Source organism: Acanthochromis polyacanthus, chromosome 20 (assembly GCF_021347895.1).
Source record: "Acanthochromis polyacanthus isolate Apoly-LR-REF ecotype Palm Island chromosome 20, KAUST_Apoly_ChrSc, whole genome shotgun sequence".
Taxonomy (NCBI): domain Eukaryota; kingdom Metazoa; phylum Chordata; class Actinopteri; family Pomacentridae; genus Acanthochromis; species Acanthochromis polyacanthus.
In genome coordinates this window covers 16,384,383-16,405,317 of record NC_067132.1, presented here as the reverse complement: position 1 = coordinate 16,405,317, position 20,935 = coordinate 16,384,383, and the positions used below count along the sequence as shown (strand labels likewise).

The 20,935-nt window shown below is 40.0% G+C and overlaps 1 protein-coding gene across 1 annotated transcript; it reads left to right on the top strand.

Moving 5' to 3' along the window:
* Positions 1 to 363: 363 nt before the first annotated feature.
* Positions 364 to 20,650, top strand: oplah (5-oxoprolinase, ATP-hydrolysing). The gene is made up of 28 exons (XM_022189991.2): positions 364 to 535; positions 1,189 to 1,400; positions 2,609 to 2,800; positions 3,398 to 3,512; positions 5,269 to 5,392; positions 6,011 to 6,206; positions 6,570 to 6,735; positions 6,931 to 7,069; positions 7,458 to 7,525; positions 8,139 to 8,314; positions 8,406 to 8,546; positions 8,658 to 8,770; positions 8,858 to 9,028; positions 10,673 to 10,810; positions 12,012 to 12,150; positions 12,349 to 12,461; positions 14,333 to 14,484; positions 14,580 to 14,740; positions 14,831 to 14,932; positions 15,742 to 15,916; positions 16,631 to 16,815; positions 16,919 to 17,059; positions 17,177 to 17,311; positions 17,501 to 17,650; positions 17,830 to 17,987; positions 18,080 to 18,240; positions 18,360 to 18,457; positions 19,524 to 20,650. Exons 2-28 carry the CDS (start codon positions 1,230 to 1,232, stop codon positions 19,674 to 19,676), a joined length of 3,933 nt encoding a protein of 1,310 aa, XP_022045683.2. The 5' UTR covers positions 364 to 535; positions 1,189 to 1,229; the 3' UTR covers positions 19,677 to 20,650.
* Positions 20,651 to 20,935: the final 285 nt, after the last annotated feature.

Sequence of the window (20,935 nt, the reverse complement as noted above, 5' to 3'; positions counted from 1 at the left end):
TTGGTCCTTTCATAGAAACTTTATTTAATGAGCTGAATGAACTCTCAGTTCATTCATTCAATTCACTGTTTTAACTTAAATTAAAAGGAATGTTACTGACCTCTAAAGTGGTCTTAAAGTAAATAACTACACATTTAATTAACTAAAAATCAACTAAAATAATAAAGTAAAGTAGGAAGTCTAAGTTGATTTGACTAAATTCCTTTATGATGTTTCACAGTGCAGTGTTTTGCTGTTTAACACTATTTTTCATCAGTCTTTTTGGTCCATTTGACTCCATACTCCTACCCTCTGAGCACATGTACTCAGTAACTCACTCAGACGGAGCTGCTCAAATTTCAGACCTCCAGCTCCTTGCGGGGAGGGCGGAGTTTAAATCCACCAGGCAGCAGCTGCGCGCAGAAAGCAGCTCTTCGACGTGGTTTGGTGCTGGAAGGAGACAGGCGGCTGGTAAAGAGGGGAGAGGAGGAGGTTCTGACTGGATTATCAGAGATTAGCTGAGTGCCACTGAAGCAGCAGCAGCAGCATCGGGCAGGTGAGTGAAGATGTCGAGCTGTTTATCTGCTTTTACTTCCACTCAGCTCCACACACCCCGATCGGGTTGTAGCCGCTGCATGCAAAACAGCAGCTGAACCATGCTGGAGGAGCCTTTTTGGTTTAGAGCCCATTTGGATTGCACTGAAGGTGCACAGCCTGCCAAAGAAACCACTATTGAATCCACGGTGAGCTTTATGGGGCCGGGTTTGGCTGTACTTCTGCAGGGTTCATGTGGATTTTGCATGCGTTCCTGTGATGCAATATTCCTTGTTTTTGCATAGGAATGCTTTAAAAAATGTTTTACATTGATTTCATTTTAAAATCACTTATTATATTATATACATTTTTTTTGCTGACAGACACAGTAGTTGTGTCCAAATCTACAATGTTCAGACTGCATATCATGTTTAAATTCAATATTTTTTATGTTTTTAAGTGCAAAAACTATGTACATTATCACTAAGTATGTGCAAATGAATGAGTTTTGTGGTGCTTTGTCCGTGCAGGAACTGTATGTGTGAAGTGCATGCAGGAACTATAGGGTTTTGTGAATGCGCAGTCCTCCTCTTCCCCTTTCAACTACTGTTCACTTATCAGCACAGTGCTACAGATTAGATAAAATCTGACTCTTTACTCGTTTTGCTCTCTCAGTTTAGTCCCAGACTCAGCAGCAGCATTTCTCTCTCCTCACCATGGCTGAAACTAAGCGGAAATTCGACTTTGCCATCGACCGAGGCGGCACCTTCACAGATGTGTTTGCACGGCTGCCCGACGGTCGTGAGAGAGTCCTGAAGCTTCTGTCCCGGGACCCCCAGAACTACAAGGACGCCCCCACTGAGGGGATCCGCAGAGTCCTGGAGGAGGTGATATGAAGGGTGGCTCAGTACATTGATACACTATTAAAAATGGTAAATTCGTACAAGGATAGATGAAAGACAAATAAGTGAAACATTAGAGTGGTTGCCAAAAGTTTTCAAACTTATCCATGTTGTTAGGAGGCAAGTGGATTTACTGAAGTCCTGTGTTTAAGTACAGTTTTGAGTTTTGCTTGAGTATTTCCATGTTGTGCTACTTTATATGTCCACTCGAGAACATTTTAGATGAAAATGTTTTCTCCACTCCAGTCCACTATCTCCATTATTTATCTTCAAGCTGATGCTTTCACACAATGGCTCATTTAACAAGTTTTTAAAATGCAACACATTGTTAAAGATTAAACCAGTGGTTCAGCCTTCAGACATCTTATAAAAAGCAGTGTGCAGGGTTCACGTTTCAGATGTGTGTGATGTGTGTAGCGATTCTAACTTGCTTTTATTTCAATAAATGTTCAAATGATGCAAGATCGCTTCCAAAATCAAAGGTTAGACAGCAAGTTCAAACACACTGAAAACAAATTTGTGTATCAGAATTCTTTCCTTTCCTATTTATCACCTATAAAGCTGTTCTCTGTTCATAAAACTGTATTTATAGCACTATAAACTGGCACCACCTGCAGAAGCGACAACAGTAACATGCCGCTGTTTCACTGAGGCTTTACTATTAATAATCAAATTATATCACATCTATTATTACATAGGTCAGTCAGAGGGAGCACATTGTACTCCTTTCTACAATCTCTTCTAATCACTTACGGATTGCAGAATATCTGTCTTGACTTGTAAGTCCCAAATCCGAACCTTTTAAATCCTAAAACGCTGCACATAACAGTTTTAACATCACACTATGAATTTAGTCTGACCCCGGTCACATGGCTCAAGGTCACACTTGTAGACTGCTGGGTTTGACATAAAAATGGATTTATGTTATCCCAACGGCAGGAAATGTAAAGAAATGTGACCCAGTGTGTGTGCACAGTCATGTGTTGGAAGATGAATGTATGTTACAGTTAACAGTTTGCCGTTATATGGCTCTGATGAATTCGTAGGTTATTTACAATGTGGAGAACACATGATTTTTAATGAGCAGATAGACAAAGAGATAATGTAACAATAAAAGCATAAAAAGAGAAGAAGACTGTGTGTAAGTCTGAGTCTGTGTGAACACTATGGAATACATGTGTCTTTGTTGACAGGAAACAGGGCGGGCTTTTCCCCGCGATCAGCCTGTGGACACCTCTCTGATTGGCTGGATCAGAATGGGAACCACGGTGGCCACCAATGCGCTGCTGGAGAGGGAGGGGGAGAGGACGGCACTCATGGTCACAAAGGGCTTCAAGGACTTGCTGCACATTGGCACACAGGCCAGACCAAAGCTGTTTGATTTGGTCGGTAACACATGCTTCTTTAACTTCTGTGTGGTCAGGGAGTCTATGTAACCCTCTTGCCCACTTATAGATGTTTAAGTAGATCTGTACTATACATGGTGTTCCTGAGTTGTTTGGGTACAGGGTGTGTGTCTCTGCAAGACAAGGTTTAGTTAGTGCCTTGTGGTACAGAGACGGGGGCAAATCCCGGAATTTTCCCCGAGACAAATTGTACCAAGTCTGTGAAGCTGAGAGCGGCATGAAGTGTAGATTCACATAATATAGCCGCAATGAGCTTTCACAAGATTTGAACCCTTAAAGTTGTGTAATTATTGATTTTTAACCATCATGGCCAGCAGAACACACCATAAAAATCTGTAAAACATATACATAATAAATTGTACTCAGCGAGAGCAGTAGAATCCAGATGACATGGATGTTTACATGACTGCTAGCTCAGTTACACCCATGTTGACATAAGTTGACCCAAACTCCAGCATGCAGGCTGTGTTCGTTCTTATCTTCATCTTGGACACGTGTTATTGGTTAGCAGTCTGTCTTGTTAGTCCACCTACGCTGAATTCACGTAACTTGTGTGTGGGTGTGTGTGTTTAACAGGAGGTTGCGATGCCCGATGTGCTGTATGAGGAGGTAATAGAGGTGGATGAGCGAGTCGTCCTCCAGCAAGATAGCTGCAAGCTTCCCAAGAAAGATCCCAAACGTATCGTCACAGGTGTGAAACTCAAGTGTAGTGATCTTAAATGAGACACAAACTTGGCCAGTTTCTTTATCTTGTGACTCTTTTAGACATTGTGATAGTAAACTTAGCTGTAAACTCATGGGTTACCATTTGTTTTTGTGTTAATTATCTGTTCATATTACTTACTTACATGTTTACTCATTTCCAGAGAGGCAAAGTGATTATATATTTTCAGGTGAAAGCTGACTGTTGCTTCCAGCTCAGTACATGTGTGTGTTACATAAGGAGGGTCAAAAATAGAGACCTTATGATGAGTGGAGTGTCAGTCTATGGAGGCTCCTTTGTCAACGTATGGAACGTAGATTTATGTAGCTGATGGGAAGCAGCGTTTTGTGTTCACTGTCATACTTTAAATAAGCTGTGACAATTGTACATAGATTAGATAAACACTTTATTGATCTTTTGTTACAGTATGTAACACTGAATATATCAGTTTTTATGCACAAAATCTCGTCAACAAAGCGCTAAAATGTACTTAAAACAGGGTAATAAAATATTTGCAATATGTGATGTAAAAAGTAGCCAGTGTGCGAAAAATTTCTGATATTATCTAAAAATCTTAAAAGAGAGAGAGTTACTGTGCAAGTTCCTTATTTTTTCAAGTTCAAAGAATCATAGCAGTTTTCTGTAACGCCATGCTAGCAGTGTGGCTAAAGGCTATTTCAGTCTGTCAGTTAAATACTCCACTGCTTTGTGTGCTAAAATATTGCGAAGTAAAATAATTTTCAACATTTTGCTGATTACTCAACTCTGCCTTCGTTAAGTAAAGTTTTAGTTACTGCTAAATACGTGCTAAATTAATTAAAATTAAATAGGTCTCAGATCAAATTTGTGCTGGCATTGAAGCGTTCCAACATTAGTTAATTAGCATTTTCTAAGATGCTAAACAAAGATGGTGAGCATGCAAACATTGTACACCATGCTAGCTGTTAGCATTTAGCTAAAAGCACCGCTATGTGCCAGCAGCTTCATATGGTTGCTGTAGAATATAAGTCTGTATAGTTTGTCTCACAGATAGTTGTGTAATTTTGTTCAAACTAGTAATTCAGTTCATTTGAGTTGGTTGAAAAAGGCGTAGGATTCATTTGAAAATTAAGCTTGGGCTTGGGTGTCAAACAGCAAATTTCTGCATTTTAGTGGATTTTTATGTATGAATTTGTGACTTTTTTGCATCAATTAATGGTGAAAATGTCTTTATTTAGATAAAGCAAAGCACAAATTTAATTCTAAGTGTCAGTTCAACCTATATTTCTAGCCCTCAGGCATACTCTGATCCTTTGTTTAGGAAGGTAGCCTCTTTAAATGTGCATGTGGCACTTATAATTAATTCATTTTACTTTATTTATAAACACCTGGACTTGAGCATTTCAGAACTTCCCCCACATTCAGAACATTTAACACGTCTCAGTTTGAATATGTTGTTCATTAAGCCAAAAATACTATTTCCATTACTTTTGTGCACTGAAAGCTCATCTTTTCAAACTTTTCCTCTCACTTGAATTTACCTCTCCAGCTCTTTCTCACACTTCTCCGCTTCACACACCAGTAATTTATGAGAGGTGACAGGAGTGCAGCAAATGCAATGTACTGTAGTTTTTGGTTGTAAATGCAGGAATGTTAACTCTCCTGGCATATACAAGGTAAGCAGCTCTGGATGAGAGCATATCCTGAATGCCTAACATAATAGTAGATAATCCTGATAATCTCTGTGTGTTCTGGCGTTTCTCAGGCAGTACGGGGGATTCTTTGGAAGTGTGGAAGGAGTTGGAGCTGGAGCAAGTGGAAAAAGACCTGAGAGGAGTTTTGTCACGCGGTATCACCAGCCTGGCCGTCCTTCTGCTGCATTCATACACGTCAGTAGTACAGATTGTTTCATGTTTGCTCAAAGTCCTAATCTGATCTCGTCTTCTCTTTATCTCAATATCTGACTTTCTTTCCCAGGCAATCTCTCCTACTTCTTCTCACTTCTTTAACCTCTAACTCACTATTTAGTCGTCATCCTATACTTAGTTATACAGTTCCTTCTCTCAGTCTCTCCCTGTCTCTGTGGGAGTACTGGTATGTACACTGTCAGTGGTGAGAGGTGTCCAATAGCCTGTTTCTATTGTGTATGTGACCCACGTGGTTTACTAGGTGGAAGTTCATGTTCTTCCCAGCCTCCCCCATTCACTTTCTGTTTACTCCCATTTTTTTGAACTCTACTCACACTTGAAGAGTCTGTCTGCCTCTCGTTTCTAAAAATGAGAACAATCAAAGAGTTGAAAAGATGCTTTCAAGGAGCTGGCAGTTAACATTTTTCTGCTTCCTGTCACATGTCTCGCACTCAAAGCCCTGACATGCTTTCCTTTCCATTAGGAAAATGGTTGTTTTGTGGGCTTTGAAGTGATAAAACAAACACAGCATACTGTAGAGGAGTGGTGCAGTTACGTAAGAGTCTAATATTTGACTCTCTCTCTTTATGTCTCGTTCAGATGGTCGGATCATGAGAGAGCAGTGGGCTCTTTGGCGCTCCGTCTGGGCTTCACCCAGGTGTCTCTTTCCAGTGAGGTCATGCCGATGGTGCGGGCTGTCCCTCGAGGCTACACGGTTTGCGCCGACGCCTATCTCACACCCAAAATTCGTCAGTATTTAAAAGGCTTTACGTCTGGCTTCAAGGGTGGCCTAAAGGTGTGTCTCTTATCTGTGTGTGTGTGTGTGTTTTCTTTACAAATTGCTTAAGTAAAATACCACATTTTCTCCGACCAAGTGGAGGTTATAATTCAGTCATGCATGCCTTCTGTCCTGCTCAACTGATTGGGATTTTCCAGATGTTCCAGTTACTCTGTAGCCAGTTTTTAAGAAGTATTTGGACTATTAGATTTTCAGTCCCACTACAAGATGACTAAAACCATTACATTCCAACATAACTTGAAAAAGTGAAATTAATGAGAATTTGGAACAGAAGAACAATGTTCCTCGACCTCCAGGACTCAAATTTTGACTTTAAAATCAGGCTGATCACCTCAACCTTTTATGTTCATTGGTCCTCAGGAAGTGGACGTGTTGTTCATGCAGTCTGATGGAGGTCTGACTCCCATGGAGCAGTTCTGTGGTTCTCGGGCCATTCTATCCGGTCCAGCGGGAGGTGTGGTGGGATACGCCATCACCTCTTACAGCCAGATGGAGAAAAAACCTGTGATCGGCTTTGATATGGGAGGTGAGCGTATGAGGGATGGGAGGGGTGATAGTGTGATCAGTTCTTGGAACTGAGCAGCTTCCTGATATTGTTTTGTTGTTCTTCTTGTTCATCCTCTGAATGCAAAAGCTCATTTTTCTGTGAGTCTTTCATTTCCAGCTTTTTCATGCTTCTAATCCTGCTAACTCCCTCTGTATTGTCTTTACTCCCTACTAGGAACTTCCACTGATGTGAGTCGATATGCAGGCCAGTATGAACATGTGTTTGAAGCTACCACAGCAGGAGTCACCCTGCAAGCACCTCAGCTGGACATCAACACCGTGGCTGCAGGTGGAGGATCCCGACTGTTTTTCAGGTGAGTTTGCACAAGTGGTGCATCTCGCTATTGGAATAAGTCTTTTTATTTTCTCACAGCAGAAGGTGACTGTATAATTTATGAAAACACCTTGTTTCCAGTTTATCATTCACTGAATGAGTCACTTATGACGCCTGAACTGTAAAAAAAAATGACAAGTATTGGCATGCCTTGCAAATCAGTAGCTTGTGATAATTGTAGTCTGTCCTCAACTTTTTATGTTACTGACAGTTCATGCATCATGTATTTAGACAAACAGCTCTTTCCACTTTTTGTAATCTAGCTGTTTGAGTCTAGCTTTCGTTATTTACTTGATTGATTGATAATTTTTCTACCATGACGTCTCTTCTTTCTCAATTTTTCTCTTCCTTCTTTCCCTCCCTACCAGATCAGGAATGTTTGTAGTTGGACCAGAGTCTGCAGGTGCACATCCAGGACCTGCCTGTTACAGAAAAGGTATTTCAGACACCATTTTCAGCTGTTCTCTGTCATTCATTTTTAACCTTTACTAGCTTCTCAAACTGTATACTATATAGTCAATAGCTTGGTAGATAATTAACTGTAGATTTTCACTCACATTGACTTCATTCACTCCTTTCCATCATTCTACTGTATGTTCAACCTCTCTGCTGTTAGAAATCCACAGACATGGAGCTGGGATTAGTGCATTCTCCTGTTCTGTCCCCTCTGCTCTAGATTAATAATCCGATTTGTGTTCATGAAGGGTAGAAATGGGCACAAGTCCAACTTTCAGATGACATAACTCAACTTTGCCTCATAGTTCTCAGCTGGAGTTGTAATATATGTGCTAACGTAAAGAAACTTGAGTCTGTCTTTATTGATATTCCCAGCTTGAGAGGTGGGTGGTGGTTGGCTTTGTTTTGTATAAACATGATCTTCCATTGGTTTTCACAGTTTTACTTTACGATCCTGAAAGAGTGGCTTAAAATATGTTAAAATACAAGACTGAAAGACCAAGTGAAGCATCTCATGCTACAGTATCCTAAACTACTTAAACCAACATTGTTTTGAAAATGATAATATCTCATTTTTTGTTGGATTTTCCCAGGTGGCCCTCTGACTGTAACTGATGCTAACTTAGCCCTGGGTCGCCTCCTCCCTTCCTTTTTTCCAAAGATCTTCGGGCCTGGAGAGAACGAACCCTTGTCCTCGGAGGAGACGACGAAACATTTCCGTCGTCTCACTGAGGAGATCAACCTCTTCCTGTCTTCTAACCAATCACAGGCATCAACATTTACCAAAATATTATTTACATTTCAATTCTCCTTGATCAATTTTGTTGGCAAGACTAACTTTTTTTAAATGTTTTTTTAAGGCTGCCTCTAATGGAGCTAACCACTCACACAAGAGCATGTTGCCAACCAGCCAATCAGTGATGAGCATGGAGGAGGTTGCTATGGGATTTATTCGTGTTGCCAATGAGGCCATGTGTCGGCCAATCAGAGCTCTGACACAGGTATTTTGGGTCTTAAAGTCTTGGCTTTAAACACTGTACATCTTCAATCTGTGTGATTTCTACATTTTTATCCCTCTGCCACTCCTTTTCCTACATCTTATAATCCTTTAGGCAAAGGGTCATGACACATCCCAGCATGTGTTGGCATGTTTCGGGGGTGCAGGTGGCCAGCATGCCTGTGCTATTGCCCGAGCCCTGGGGATGAAGACTGTCTTTATACATAAGTAAGGTTGACATATTCAGAGTTGGAGAAATAGTCTGCAGGTAAAACAAAATAGCGTGTTAAGCGAGTGCTCGTGTGTGTTTTGCAGGTACAGTGGCGTGCTGTCAGCCTATGGTTTGGCTCTGGCGGATGTGGTGGAGGAGGTGCAGGAGCCGTGTTCGCTGCAGTACGAGCAGCACTCTTTCGGCGAGCTCGACCGGAGGGTGGAGCAGCTCTCCAAACGCTGCCACGACACACTCTGTGCACGTGGCTTCACCAGGTCAGAGCCAACAAAACAGTGCAGGGGTTGGGGATAAGCTCATGCTAGTTGATCTGCTGCCTGTTAATGTTGTTCACACACTGCAAAAACTCAAAATCTTTCCAAGTCTATTCTTCTTATTTTTAGTCAAAACGTCTCATCCCCCTTGAGTTAAGATAAATTCACTTAACAAGTGTCATTTCTGTCTTGTTCAGTCAAACAATCTTGAAATTATCTTGTTTTGAGTTGAATTTTACAAGAAGACTCGAAATAAGTTTAACCCTCGTGTTGTCCTGAGGGTCAAATTGACCCGTGTTAAAGTTTGAAAATGTGAAAAAAAATATATGTTCACAGTGAAACTTCTGATGTCCACATTTTCAACATTTCTGGAAAACAAAACAACAAAAACACGAGGCAAATGACAAAATTCAGACAAAAAAACAACCAAAATGAGACACAAAATGACAAAAATCAGACAAATGATGCAAAAAAAACAAAAATAGACACATTTCTGAACATTTTTTGGTGTATATAAAGTTTTAAAAAAAATGTTTCTTTAAGAACATTCACAAAAAAGCGACTTTCGCTGGATTTTGGTTGATTTTTTTTTTGTGAATGTTCTTAAAGAAAATATTAGAAGTTTTACTGATATATATGTAATCACCTTAGATATTTTTAGGATTTTTTTGTAGATTTTTACTCAATTTTTGAAAATATTTACAAGAATTTTCTTGCCAAATTTGGGAGACTTTGTTTTAAATAAAATTTTCAGGAATTATTGGAATTTTCTTCCTGAAGGTTTTGCAAATTTTCAGAAATTTGAGGGATTTTTTTTGGATTTTTTGGATTTTTTTCAGACAAGGAAACAATATTTTTTGGTGCCTGTAAATGAGGACAACAGGAGGGTTAATACATCTCAAATTAGGAGGTTACATGAAAGCAAAAATCTATTTTTGAGCGGGCTTTTTTTTTAGCATATCTGGCTTATTTTAAGACACCTAAGGTTGACAGTCCTGGTAAAATTTAGCTTAAAATAAGTTTTCCGAGCTAATTTAAAGCTCCTAATATTCTAAATATCATATCTTATTTCAAGAAATTTTACCAAGCCATTTTACACTTGTTCTATTGGCAGATTTTTTCACTTATTTCAAAGTAAAAGTTCCTTGAAATAAGTTATTTTTTCCTTGTTTTGAGAGGGCCATTTTTTCCAGCGCAGACATGCATTTTAAGAAATATACACTCAACAAAAATATAAACGCAACACTTTTGTGAGCATTTCTCCTTTGCTGAGATAATCCATCCCACCTCACAGGTGTGGCATATCAAGATGCTGATTAGACACCATGATTAGTGCACAGGTGTGCCTTAAACTGCCCGCCTGTGCACTAATCATGGTGTCTAATCAGCATCTTGATATGGCACACCTGTGAGGTGGGATGGATCATCTCAGCAAAGGAGAAGTGCTCACTATCACAGATTTAGACAGATTTGTGAACAATATTTGAGAGAAATGGTGATATTGTGTATGTGGATCTTTGAGTTCATCTCATAAAAAATGGGAGCAAAAACAAAAGTGTTGCATTTTTATTTTTGTTGAGTGTATGTTCTCTGACTTTGATATAAGCCACCAGACTAAGGAAGCTTTATGTTTCATGTCTTGTTCAGCGGTCAGATAACCACTGAGGTGTTCCTCCACCTGCGTTACGAAGGCACCGACTGCGCTCTCATGGTCACTGCTGCCGGATACCCCAGCAACAACCAGTCCTGTCGAGCTGGTGACTTCCGCAGTGCCTTCACCAAACGGTTTGCTCTCTTTACTCATTAATGTGTTCCCTCTGTTCATGTTCTGAGCTTCTGTCTGCATGTTTTCACTCATGAGTTCATAAATCATTGCTACAACACTTTGCCTCCTTGTGTTTACACTGCGTTAGCAAACACAGCATCAGGTTAATGTGTCTTTTTTCCATGTGAGAAAAGCTTAGTATACTTTAGAGCTGACATTTGTGTTTACAGTAGACATGATTTCCTGTACTCCTTTTAATCTTTCTCACTCAACACCTCTAACTCCATCTCTTAAGCCCTTTGTAGTCATGAGATATGTAACCTTGCTGGCTTTATCTGGGTTTTTCGGTGGTACCTCATGGCATTATGTCAACAAATCTGCAACATGTGATATTGGTCATATACGGTATGTCAGATTACATCAAGTAATATTTAATGCATAATAATGCACTAGGAAACAAAAATATTCACTAATAGTAGCTTATCAAATTGTCCAAAGAGCTTATGGTCTAGTTTATTTATGATTTCCTCAACAGAGAAAATTCTGTCCATGACAGCAGTTTGAGGTAAAGAAAAAAGTACACGGTTTGACTTGCGGCTAGATCGACTGATTCTGTCTCCACATAGGTGTTAATATATAATTATACATATTTAATGAAGCTACTGTTGTTGTGCTGTGTGTAAATGTGCAAGTCTCTCCCTATGGAGACAATCATATGGATCCTGCTGCTTTTTAATGCTGCAGGTTGGAGAAAAGATTCCTACAAACAGCTGGAAACACCAAACCAAATTCAGCTCCTGCTAGCATTTAGTCAAAACTCAGATTACATTTGTTATTGGCAAGTCTTAATCTGGCCTTTTTGACTCTGTCTTAATTGCAGTAATGGACATTTCAGTTTGTTGTAGGTGTGAAATTGTAGAGCAAAGTGAACAAGAAAGACGTTTTGTGAATTTGGCGGCAAATTATGTCTTTGGTGCTTTCTGGGATATTTATAGACCAATATTAGTGCTGAAAATAACAAGTAAGTAGCTTGTGCATGCTTGTCTGGTAATGCAACAGCATGCAATTCAGACTTGTGTTAAAAGTGACACAAAATATTACTCGGTCCAGCATAGTGAGATTTCAGACCTGAAGTTGACACTGACTCAGGTGCTGTTCAAGTTGGGGAAATGAGTTCATGTCTGAAAGGGGCTTTAGTTGAATCCTTTTTCTTTCTTTTAGTTACCTGAAGGAGTTTGGATTCACCATCCCAGACAGACCCATCATGGTGGATGACATCAGAGTGAGAGGTTGTGGAAAATCTGGCATCAAGTCTGTGTATAAAACAAAGATGGGACACAAGCAGACCAAACCTGTCACGGTAAACGAAGTCGCTTACAGAACACAAACAGAAGTGTGCATATCATACACATAGGGTGAATAGATCTTAAACTGTGACAAAGAAATGCACTCAAATAATCTGTTCTGCCATTTATACATTGATCTTCGAATTTCAGCAACAAACTGATTAAATTTGTGGGTCTGAACACAATCATTTTAACTCTGCTGCTCTTTGTAGACGACCAAGTGTTACTTTGAGGATGGCTACCTGGACACAAGTGTCTACTTATGGGAGGAGCTGCCATGTGGTTACAGCATCCAAGGACCAGCCATCATCATTGACAAGAACAGGCAGGCATTCTCTGCTTATTAATTATTTTTTCAGATTATAATATATGCTGTTCTTAACACTCCTGCTGTCTTCATTTACAGGCACCAAAAAATGTTGTTTCCTTGTCTGAAAAAAATACAAAAATTCAGCAAAAAATTCCCCAAATTTCTGAAAATGTGCAAAACCTTCAGGAAGAAAATTGCGATAATTCCTTAAAAGTTTCCATTAAAAGTTTTATTTAAAAAAAAATCCCTCAAATTTTGGGAAATATTTTGGGAAATATTTTGGGAAGAAAATTCTGGGAAATATTTTCAAAAATTGAGTAAAAACCTCTCAAAAAATCCTAAAAATATCTAAAGTGATTACATATATATCAGTAAAACTTCTAATATTTTCTTTAAGGACATTCACATAAAAATGATAATGATGATTATGTGAATGTTCTTAAAGAAACATTTTTAACATTTCTTTTTCTCCATCAAAAAAAGTTCAAAGATTTCCCAAAAATGCTGAAAATGTGGACATCAGAAGTTTCACTGTGAAAATGTTTTGTTTTTTTCCTCCACATTTTCAAACTTTAAAACGGGTCAATTTTGACCTGCAGGACGACACGAGGGTTAATTTAATTCAATGTATGAATATAAAAAAATTTTAAATATCAGGAAGCTGCTCAGTTCAAACAAAAATGAATTTAAGACATTAACCCTCAAGGGACGGACATCCCGCCGGCGGCCGCGGGCGGCCCCGCCCCCCCGCGCTGTCTACATAGGTCTGCTTAAACTGATATAACTCAAAAACCACACTAGCTAGAATGCTCATTCTTTTTGCTGCTAAAAGCACAGACTTCCGCCTTTCAAGTGACATGATTTACGTCATTACAACGTGTTAAAAAAAAAAAAAAAACTCGAGTGATTACTCCGGGAATTGTTCCGCGCCACCACTGTGTGGCGCCAAAATACCTTTGTGGCGAGTAGGTTGGAAAGAGCAGGAGGTATAGTGAGAGAGCTCTAGATAGATAGATAGCTCGATAGCTAGCTAGCTAGCTAGCTAGCTAGATAGATAGACAGACTGATTGATTAGAATTGTGATAGGGAGAGTTGGGTACTGTAGAGTGTGTGATTTAGGGAGAGTAGTTTGATTAGGTGAGAGAAAGTCGTGTGATTTAGTGAGAGATTGTGTGTGAGTATATAATATAGTTGAATAAATGATGAATGTTGAATGAATGAACCAATATAGTTGACACAATATTGTTGAAAAAATATTTTGTTCAATTTTGTATGTTCAGTGTTGCCTAAGTTCTGCAGTAGTGATCAAACTAAAAAAAACGCCTCTGCAGTTTTTACACAAAAATGTTCATATCTCAAAAACTAAAATAGGTATTTTGTTTAAATCACTACTGGTGTGTTCAGAAATTTCTTATTTATTTTTCTACATGTGGAAATCATTTCGATCAATGGGTTTTGTGTGCATATTTAGTAATTATAATTAAAAAAAACATTTCCGATTTATGTATTTTCTTATTTATAACACAATTTGAACACCTTTACCTAATGTTTTTGGTTTATTTATATGTATACCATTTTAGATTAAGTTGTAAGGATTCTAGGGATATTAGGTATTTGAAGATATTCCAAGAAATGACATCAGAATGAACAAAAATACAAATGTATGTACTGGCGAACCTTTAAAATTGCAGTCCCCAAAGGGTTAAATTAGTTAAATATGCCTTTGAATTCTTGGATTCAGTACTATTGTTTCACTATTTGCCTTCTATGAATGTGCAGACATATTGAGTTTGAAGGGATGTTTGTATTTGTGTGGGAAATGTTTTTATCCTTTCAATGCATGTGTGACATAGTGTATGTTTTTTCTTCTCTCTCTGCTCCATTAGCACCATCCTGGTGGAGCCCTGCTGTGAAGCCTGTTTAACAGAAGAGGGCGACGTTTGCATGACTGTAGGCTCGGACCCTCATTGTGCTCTGGGCACTGAGCTCAACACTGTGCAGCTCTCCATCTTCTCCCACCGCTTCATGAGCATAGCAGGTATGGCAGCACGGGGAAAGAAGAGATGATAAGCCGTTAGAGTGTTGAGTCAGTGTTTGCTTCTTCAAATTTGTTCTGTCCGTGTTCCACTACAGAGCAGATGGGCAGAGTTCTCCAAAGAACCTCCATCTCCACAAACATCAAGGAGCGTCTGGACTTCTCCTGTGCTGTGTTTGGACCAGATGGAGGCCTGGTGTCCAACGCGCCCCACATCCCTGTCCACCTGGGGGCTATGCAAGAGACTGTCCAGTACCAGGTGAGAGGCGTGTTACATCTGTGTTCTATGTTGCTGAAGCAAAATCCCATTCACAGGGAGTGATAAAATGGATCTCTCTTCTCTCTGCAGATCAGATCACTGGGGAACAAGCTGAAGGAAGGGGATGTGATTCTGAGTAACCACCCATGTGCTGGAGGCAGCCATCTCCCAGACCTCACCGTCATCACACCGGTCAGTATTTGAAGTGGAAACAAAATAACTACCGTAATCAAGGGCCAGAATCCAAGACTTGACCATGTTCAAACGTTAAAAATTTTCACAAAAAAAAATCACCAAGAGACGTCAGCATCCAGAGGCTGCAGGATTTATTGTCGACAAAAATCCAGGAGTAGTTCTTAGCAGTGGTTAACACACTTAGACAGACCCTGAGATACCGAGCTGTGCATCGTCTTTATGCGGTGAGAGTTGGTCATTTTCGATCATGATGTCAAGCTATCATATTTCACCTTTAGGTCACATTTTACAGAGGACATTAGGTTGTCATTAGGTCATGTTTTACAGAGAACATAACCAGACATGTTCAAACTTTTGCTTCAGCCTCCCTGCACATTTTACCCTTATTATGTTGTGACAGATTTTCAGGCATATTATGCTTTTACATATTGTGATGTTTCTAATATATTTTAAAAGTTATAATAAATGAAGTTTACACCATTATGTTTTGAGTACTCCATATATAATTTCTGTCTTTGCACCAAAAATATGTGATTTACTTTATGATCTTCCAGCTGTGTGTGTGTCTTCCACAGACATGCACACAATGTCATCAAAACATGAGGGATTTCCAAAACCTTCATTATTTTGTAGTTCATACATGTCTTAACTCTATTCTTCAGTCTTAATAGCATTTGACATAATTATTACATCTTTTATTTTTATAATATTACTTCCAGAAAATATTACACTACATAGTCCTAACTGAACATCATCCCTTTCCTCTCCAATCCTTTCCTCTCTGAACTCTTTCTCCCTCTTGACAGGTGTTTAGAAAAGGAGTGAGCGGGCCTGTGTTCTTTGTGGCCAGCAGGGGGCACCATGCCGACATTGGAGGCATCACTCCAGGCTCCATGCCCCCCCACTCTACCTCCCTTCAGCAGGAGGGAGCTGTCTTCACTTCCTTTAAGCTCGTCACTGGGGGGGTCTTCCAGGAAGAAGGTAAGAGAAGGAGATGAACCAAAACTTGGGCTGCCATCTAAATTGCATACTTTTTCTTTGTACTCTTGGTGTTTACCACGACCTCATGCAGTATGCAGACAGTTGGAACATACTTTTTCATGATATTGTGCCTTAAACTTTGACCGTTGCATACTTTACTGCAAAACAAGCTTTCATCTCTCTGAGGGATGTCAGTGGCTCAAGATTGTTTACACTTGATGAGACACTGTGACCTAGCTCAGAGAGGATTGTGGGTCAGAATGGTCAGAAAAGCATGTTGGCTTGCATACTACAAATTCCATCTGGCTGTTGTCGGACATCCTGGTACTTTTGGCATATTGCACTGATACACACTGTGTATTGGGACATTGTTAGATCTTTATCATCCAATATCAATTGGAATGCATCCTGAATGTGAGAGACTGATAAAAGCAGGGAGGGGTGAAAATTCAGAGCTGACTCTTGTCAAGATAAATGATAGTTCTTTTTGTTGACTTAAGTCCGTTTTTCTGGTTGCGTGAATGCTGTAAAATGGATTTGACTATCTCTATTAGAAACTGACACCGAAAATGTCAAACTGTCCTTGAACACATCAACAAGTTCAGTTTTCGAAATTGTCTCAAAAGGAAGCAAAATTTTGACTTTCTTTGTTTGTCTTTTCTCTTTTTAACTATTGGATTCCTCTCTTGTCTCTTCCCCTTCTCTCCATATCAGCTGTAACTGAAGCTCTGATGGCTCCGGCCCAGTACCCAGACTGCTCTGGGACTCGTAATCTCCATGACAACCTGTCAGACCTGCGGGCTCAGGTGGCAGCCAATCAGAGAGGCAGCCAGCTGGTGGCAGAGCTGATTGACAGCTACGGTCTGGCTGTGGTTCAGGCCTACATGGGCTACATCCAGGTAGCCAGACAAAATGGGCCATTTCTGAAAACTGGTAATAGTAAGTAATACTGCTGTGGCCAAAGCACCAGCTCTGTGTGATCTGAGCGTATTTGTGTTTCAGAGTAATGCAGAGCTGGCAGTGAGGGACATGTTGAGAGATTTTGCGCGACGGCAACAAACCGGCTCCTTGGAGGTGGAGTCGGAGGATTTCATGGATGACGGGACGGCGATCAGACTTCGGGTCCAGATTAATAAAGAAGAGGTAAACATTGTATCTGAATAGAAAGCAACGGACATAAATCACTGCAGATATGCTTTAACAAGAAGTCTGATTGTTAGAGTGTACATGCCATTAAATTTACAACTTCCATCATTGCAGGGCAGTGCGGTGTTTGACTTCACGGGAACAGGAACAGAGGTGTGGGGGAACTGCAATGCTCCACGGGCCATCACACTCTCTGCTCTCATTTACTGCCTGCGCTGCATGGTAGGACAGGACATTCCTCTAAACCAGGTAAAAAAGTTTAATCCGAGGAGCTCCTTTGTGACTTTAAATGACTGTAAGGTTTGCTTGTGTGTGTGTTCTTGGCAGGAAATCATGCTGCTTTTGGACAGTCATAGTCCAAATCAGAAATATATTTTATAATCTGCACAGAAAAATATAGTTTTTGTTATTCGTCTGTTTCCTTTTTCTCATATTCAGGGTTGTCTTGCACCGATTAAAGTCATCATCCCTCCTGGTTCCATCCTGCAGCCTTCCCAGAATGCAGCTGTTGTTGGAGGGAATGTGCTCACATCCCAGAGAGTGGTTGATGTCATTTTTAGGGCGTTTGAGGTGTGCGCTGCCTCACAGGTAAGAAGTATGTTTTTTATTCTTTGACAGATTTTTTTCAAAGAGTACTTTATGTTTTGGGACTTAATTTTTAATTTGTCTGACAAAGCATCAAGTGTTTAAACTTCCCAAGCCCCTGTGTGTGCATGGACATGATTTTATTTTTGTCGTCTGCTTACTCACCCTCCGTCTTCCTTCAGGGCTGCATGAACAACATTTCATTCGGAAGTGAGAGGGTTGGTTATTATGAGACCGTTGCTGGGGGAGCGGGGGCGGGGCCAGGCTGGAACGGGCGCAGTGGCGTCCACAGTCACATGACCAACACCCGCATCACTGACCCCGAGATTCTGGAGAAGCGGTGAGAAAAGAGTCCAAATTTCAGTTGAAAAAAAATCAAAAATGTGATGCAGTAATAATGTTTTTGATCTGTGTGTTGCTGCTGGTGTTCAGGTATCCAGTGATTTTAGAGCAGTTCTCTCTGCGGCCCGGCTCAGGAGGAGCAGGGAAACACTGTGGCGGAAATGGTGTGATCCGTAAACTCCTGTTCAGGAACAAGGTTGTTCTGTCTGTCCTGACAGAGAGGCGATCCACCCGCCCCTACGGTCTCCAGGGTAACCACTCACCCTCTGAACCACGCCTTCAGAAGTCATTTTTTTGTTGTGTTTTGCCAGGATAGCAGTTTGCTTTGTCACTAGCGGTCTCTTTCTTTAACTGTGTCCTGCCCTCTCAGGGGGTGAGGATGGTGCAGCAGGACTGAATCTTCTCCACAGAGCAGACGGACGAGTGCTCAACCTGGGAGCTAAAACCAGCGTGAGCCTTCAGCCTGGGGTAAGACTGTGGTTATATCTACACTAACGCATTACTCTGTTTACACCTAGCATTAGTCCCCATTAGTCTGTAATTTTCAGAACCATAAGATGGAGGCTTTTGGAAATAGTTCTGACCGTATTATGTAAGGACAGAAACTGAGTCTTTTGGAATGACAAGGGCTTTACTGTCACCACATTGGTTCCTTTAAGCCTTCGTTGTTGTTTGTTTCTGATGCTCACATGGACAGCTATGGACACTGCACATGTATAGTTGTTTACTAATTTTTAGTTCATGTGTAGGACATAAATTCACAGGAGATCAGTATCAACATACTCTGTGCATTCACACTACTGCTGAACATATGCACTGCTGCCTTTGTAGCCGTGTGCACACTTGGGCAGATGACAAAATTTACTTCAACTTGGCCCTTTCATATGCGGAAAGTATAAATCTGGCCTGATTCACCATCCTCCTAACATGATTATTTGGACTACCAACAGGCAATTAAAACTGCTCTTCCACCATAATACTCTCTATCACCAAGTAACCCATCCCTTGATTGATGTTTACACTAGCATCTGTATTACTAGTGTACATGAGATTACTTTTGAAACGGTGTTAAAATACTTGTCTGGACACTATTTAAAAATGAAAATGTATGATTGTGATTGGAATCCTGTGTGATTTACTATCACTATTATAGTATGCCTTTAAAGGCACACATTCCAGTCAGATAAACTGAATTTTGTTTTGTTGTATGAAAAATCTTCTGTTGTTTAGAATTACTAAAAATCATAGATTCTGTAAAAAAAGATCCTGTCATTAAATCAAACTCCAAAAATGACCCGTGACTTCAAATATTACACCCTGTGATTACTCTACAGTTACTAACATGTATGTCCTATGGCTTGTTAAATGTGGCACTCATTTGAACTATCCTTTTCTTCTTCATTTTCTTAAAGGTCATTTTCTTTGACATTCTAAATCCGACATCCATATCAAAAATAAGAAAATTTAGCACTGATAATTGCTATAAACTCAGCTAGTCTAAATCCATGCTTTGTTGGTGTGTCTCCCCCTACAGGACATGTTCTGCCTCTACACTCCTGGAGGAGGTGGATATGGAAGAGAGGAGGAACATAACAGCAGAGCTCAGACCAAGAGGAGGCGCTTGAATGAGACATTCCCTGAGAGGGGCAGCGTCTTTGACTATCGAATGGCACAAGAAGGAGTGTGAAAAGAAATGAGGAAGGGAGAAGGAGTGAACAGTAAGGCTGGGGTGAAAGAGGGAAGCAGGTGAGGGAATCACAGGAAAGCAGGCAGAGTTAAGAGATGGAAAAGTCGGAGTGAGGCTCTTTTTCAGATGTAGTCTTTAAAATGAACACGGAAAACAGTGGTAGAAACAGCTTCATCAGAATACTGTGGGAAATGGCACTTCCTCAACTTATTGGTGATAATAGTTTCTCATCCCAGGAGCTGCAATCATAGTCAGCACTTCTAGTAATCCTGTTTTGCAGTATCTGTGTCCAGACATTTTACACGTGTTACATACATGAATGAGACATATGAATCATCCTAACAGTAACAGGCTGTGCTCATATCAACAAGCCATGACTCTGAATACTAATAGCTCAGGCTAAGGCTAATTATGTGAAAAACAAACTGACCAGAGAACATCTTGCAGCAAGATCACACCAGCAGTGACGCCGTCATCATTTTGACGTTCTGACATGAGCAATCAGTGACACCTACTGTTAGAAACTACCGCAAAGGCAGTTTTGAATACTTTTGGAAGCTTTTATATTTATCTGTCCTTGGAGAGATTTTGTCACCACAACAGTGTTACAAATGTGCAGGAAGCAGAAACGAAACTCTATAGGTGTGTAGTTGGGATCAAAATGAAGCCAGAGTTTAAACGTGGGTGTTTCTGACTGTTAAACACTAAATTGTCTCTTAATATAGTAATGGGTTGGAATGTCAGGAGTTGACGGACAGCACAGCTGTTCTGACCCCATCGCAAAGTTCTCTCTAGTTTAAGTTCTTCATATGAATTCCCTTCTAAACATCTCAAATTAAAGCCAATTATGTGAAGCAGCTGCTAATCTGTTTTTACTGGAAAATCACTTATTCGATACCTCATCATCATGATGTGTTTATTTTTTTGTTATTTTTAACAAGACACACAATTAAACCTCATTTCTACTAATAAAATAGTCACCTTTTTTTGTCGTCAGATTTAAGATTTAGACAACCTTCTTGATCCCAAGAAAGAGAATTAATTTGGCGTCCTATCCAGTCCAACAAATTACAAACTTATAGGCAATAGAGTGATGTGAGAGGCAACATATCAACATATGCAGATTGTTACAATGGAACTAGAAGCAGTTTTTCAAAGAACACTTCGTTAACATTCTTTTGAATGTGTAACAAGAGGAACAATCAGTTAAGATAGTGTTTAGATCATGTTGTTATTGCTGAAGTTGTTCATAAATGCTG

Bases quoted from the DNA above. Each gene is read 5' to 3' on its own strand.
- oplah (XM_022189991.2), top strand. From the start codon at position 1,230: ATGGCTGAAACTAAGCGGAAATTCGACTTTGCCATCGACCGAGGCGGC. The intron at 2,801-3,397 runs GTCGGTAACACA...TGTGTTTAACAG, and splicing joins GACCAAAGCTGTTTGATTTG to GAGGTTGCGATGCCCGATGT. The intron at 5,393-6,010 runs GTCAGTAGTACA...TGTCTCGTTCAG, and splicing joins CTTCTGCTGCATTCATACAC to ATGGTCGGATCATGAGAGAG.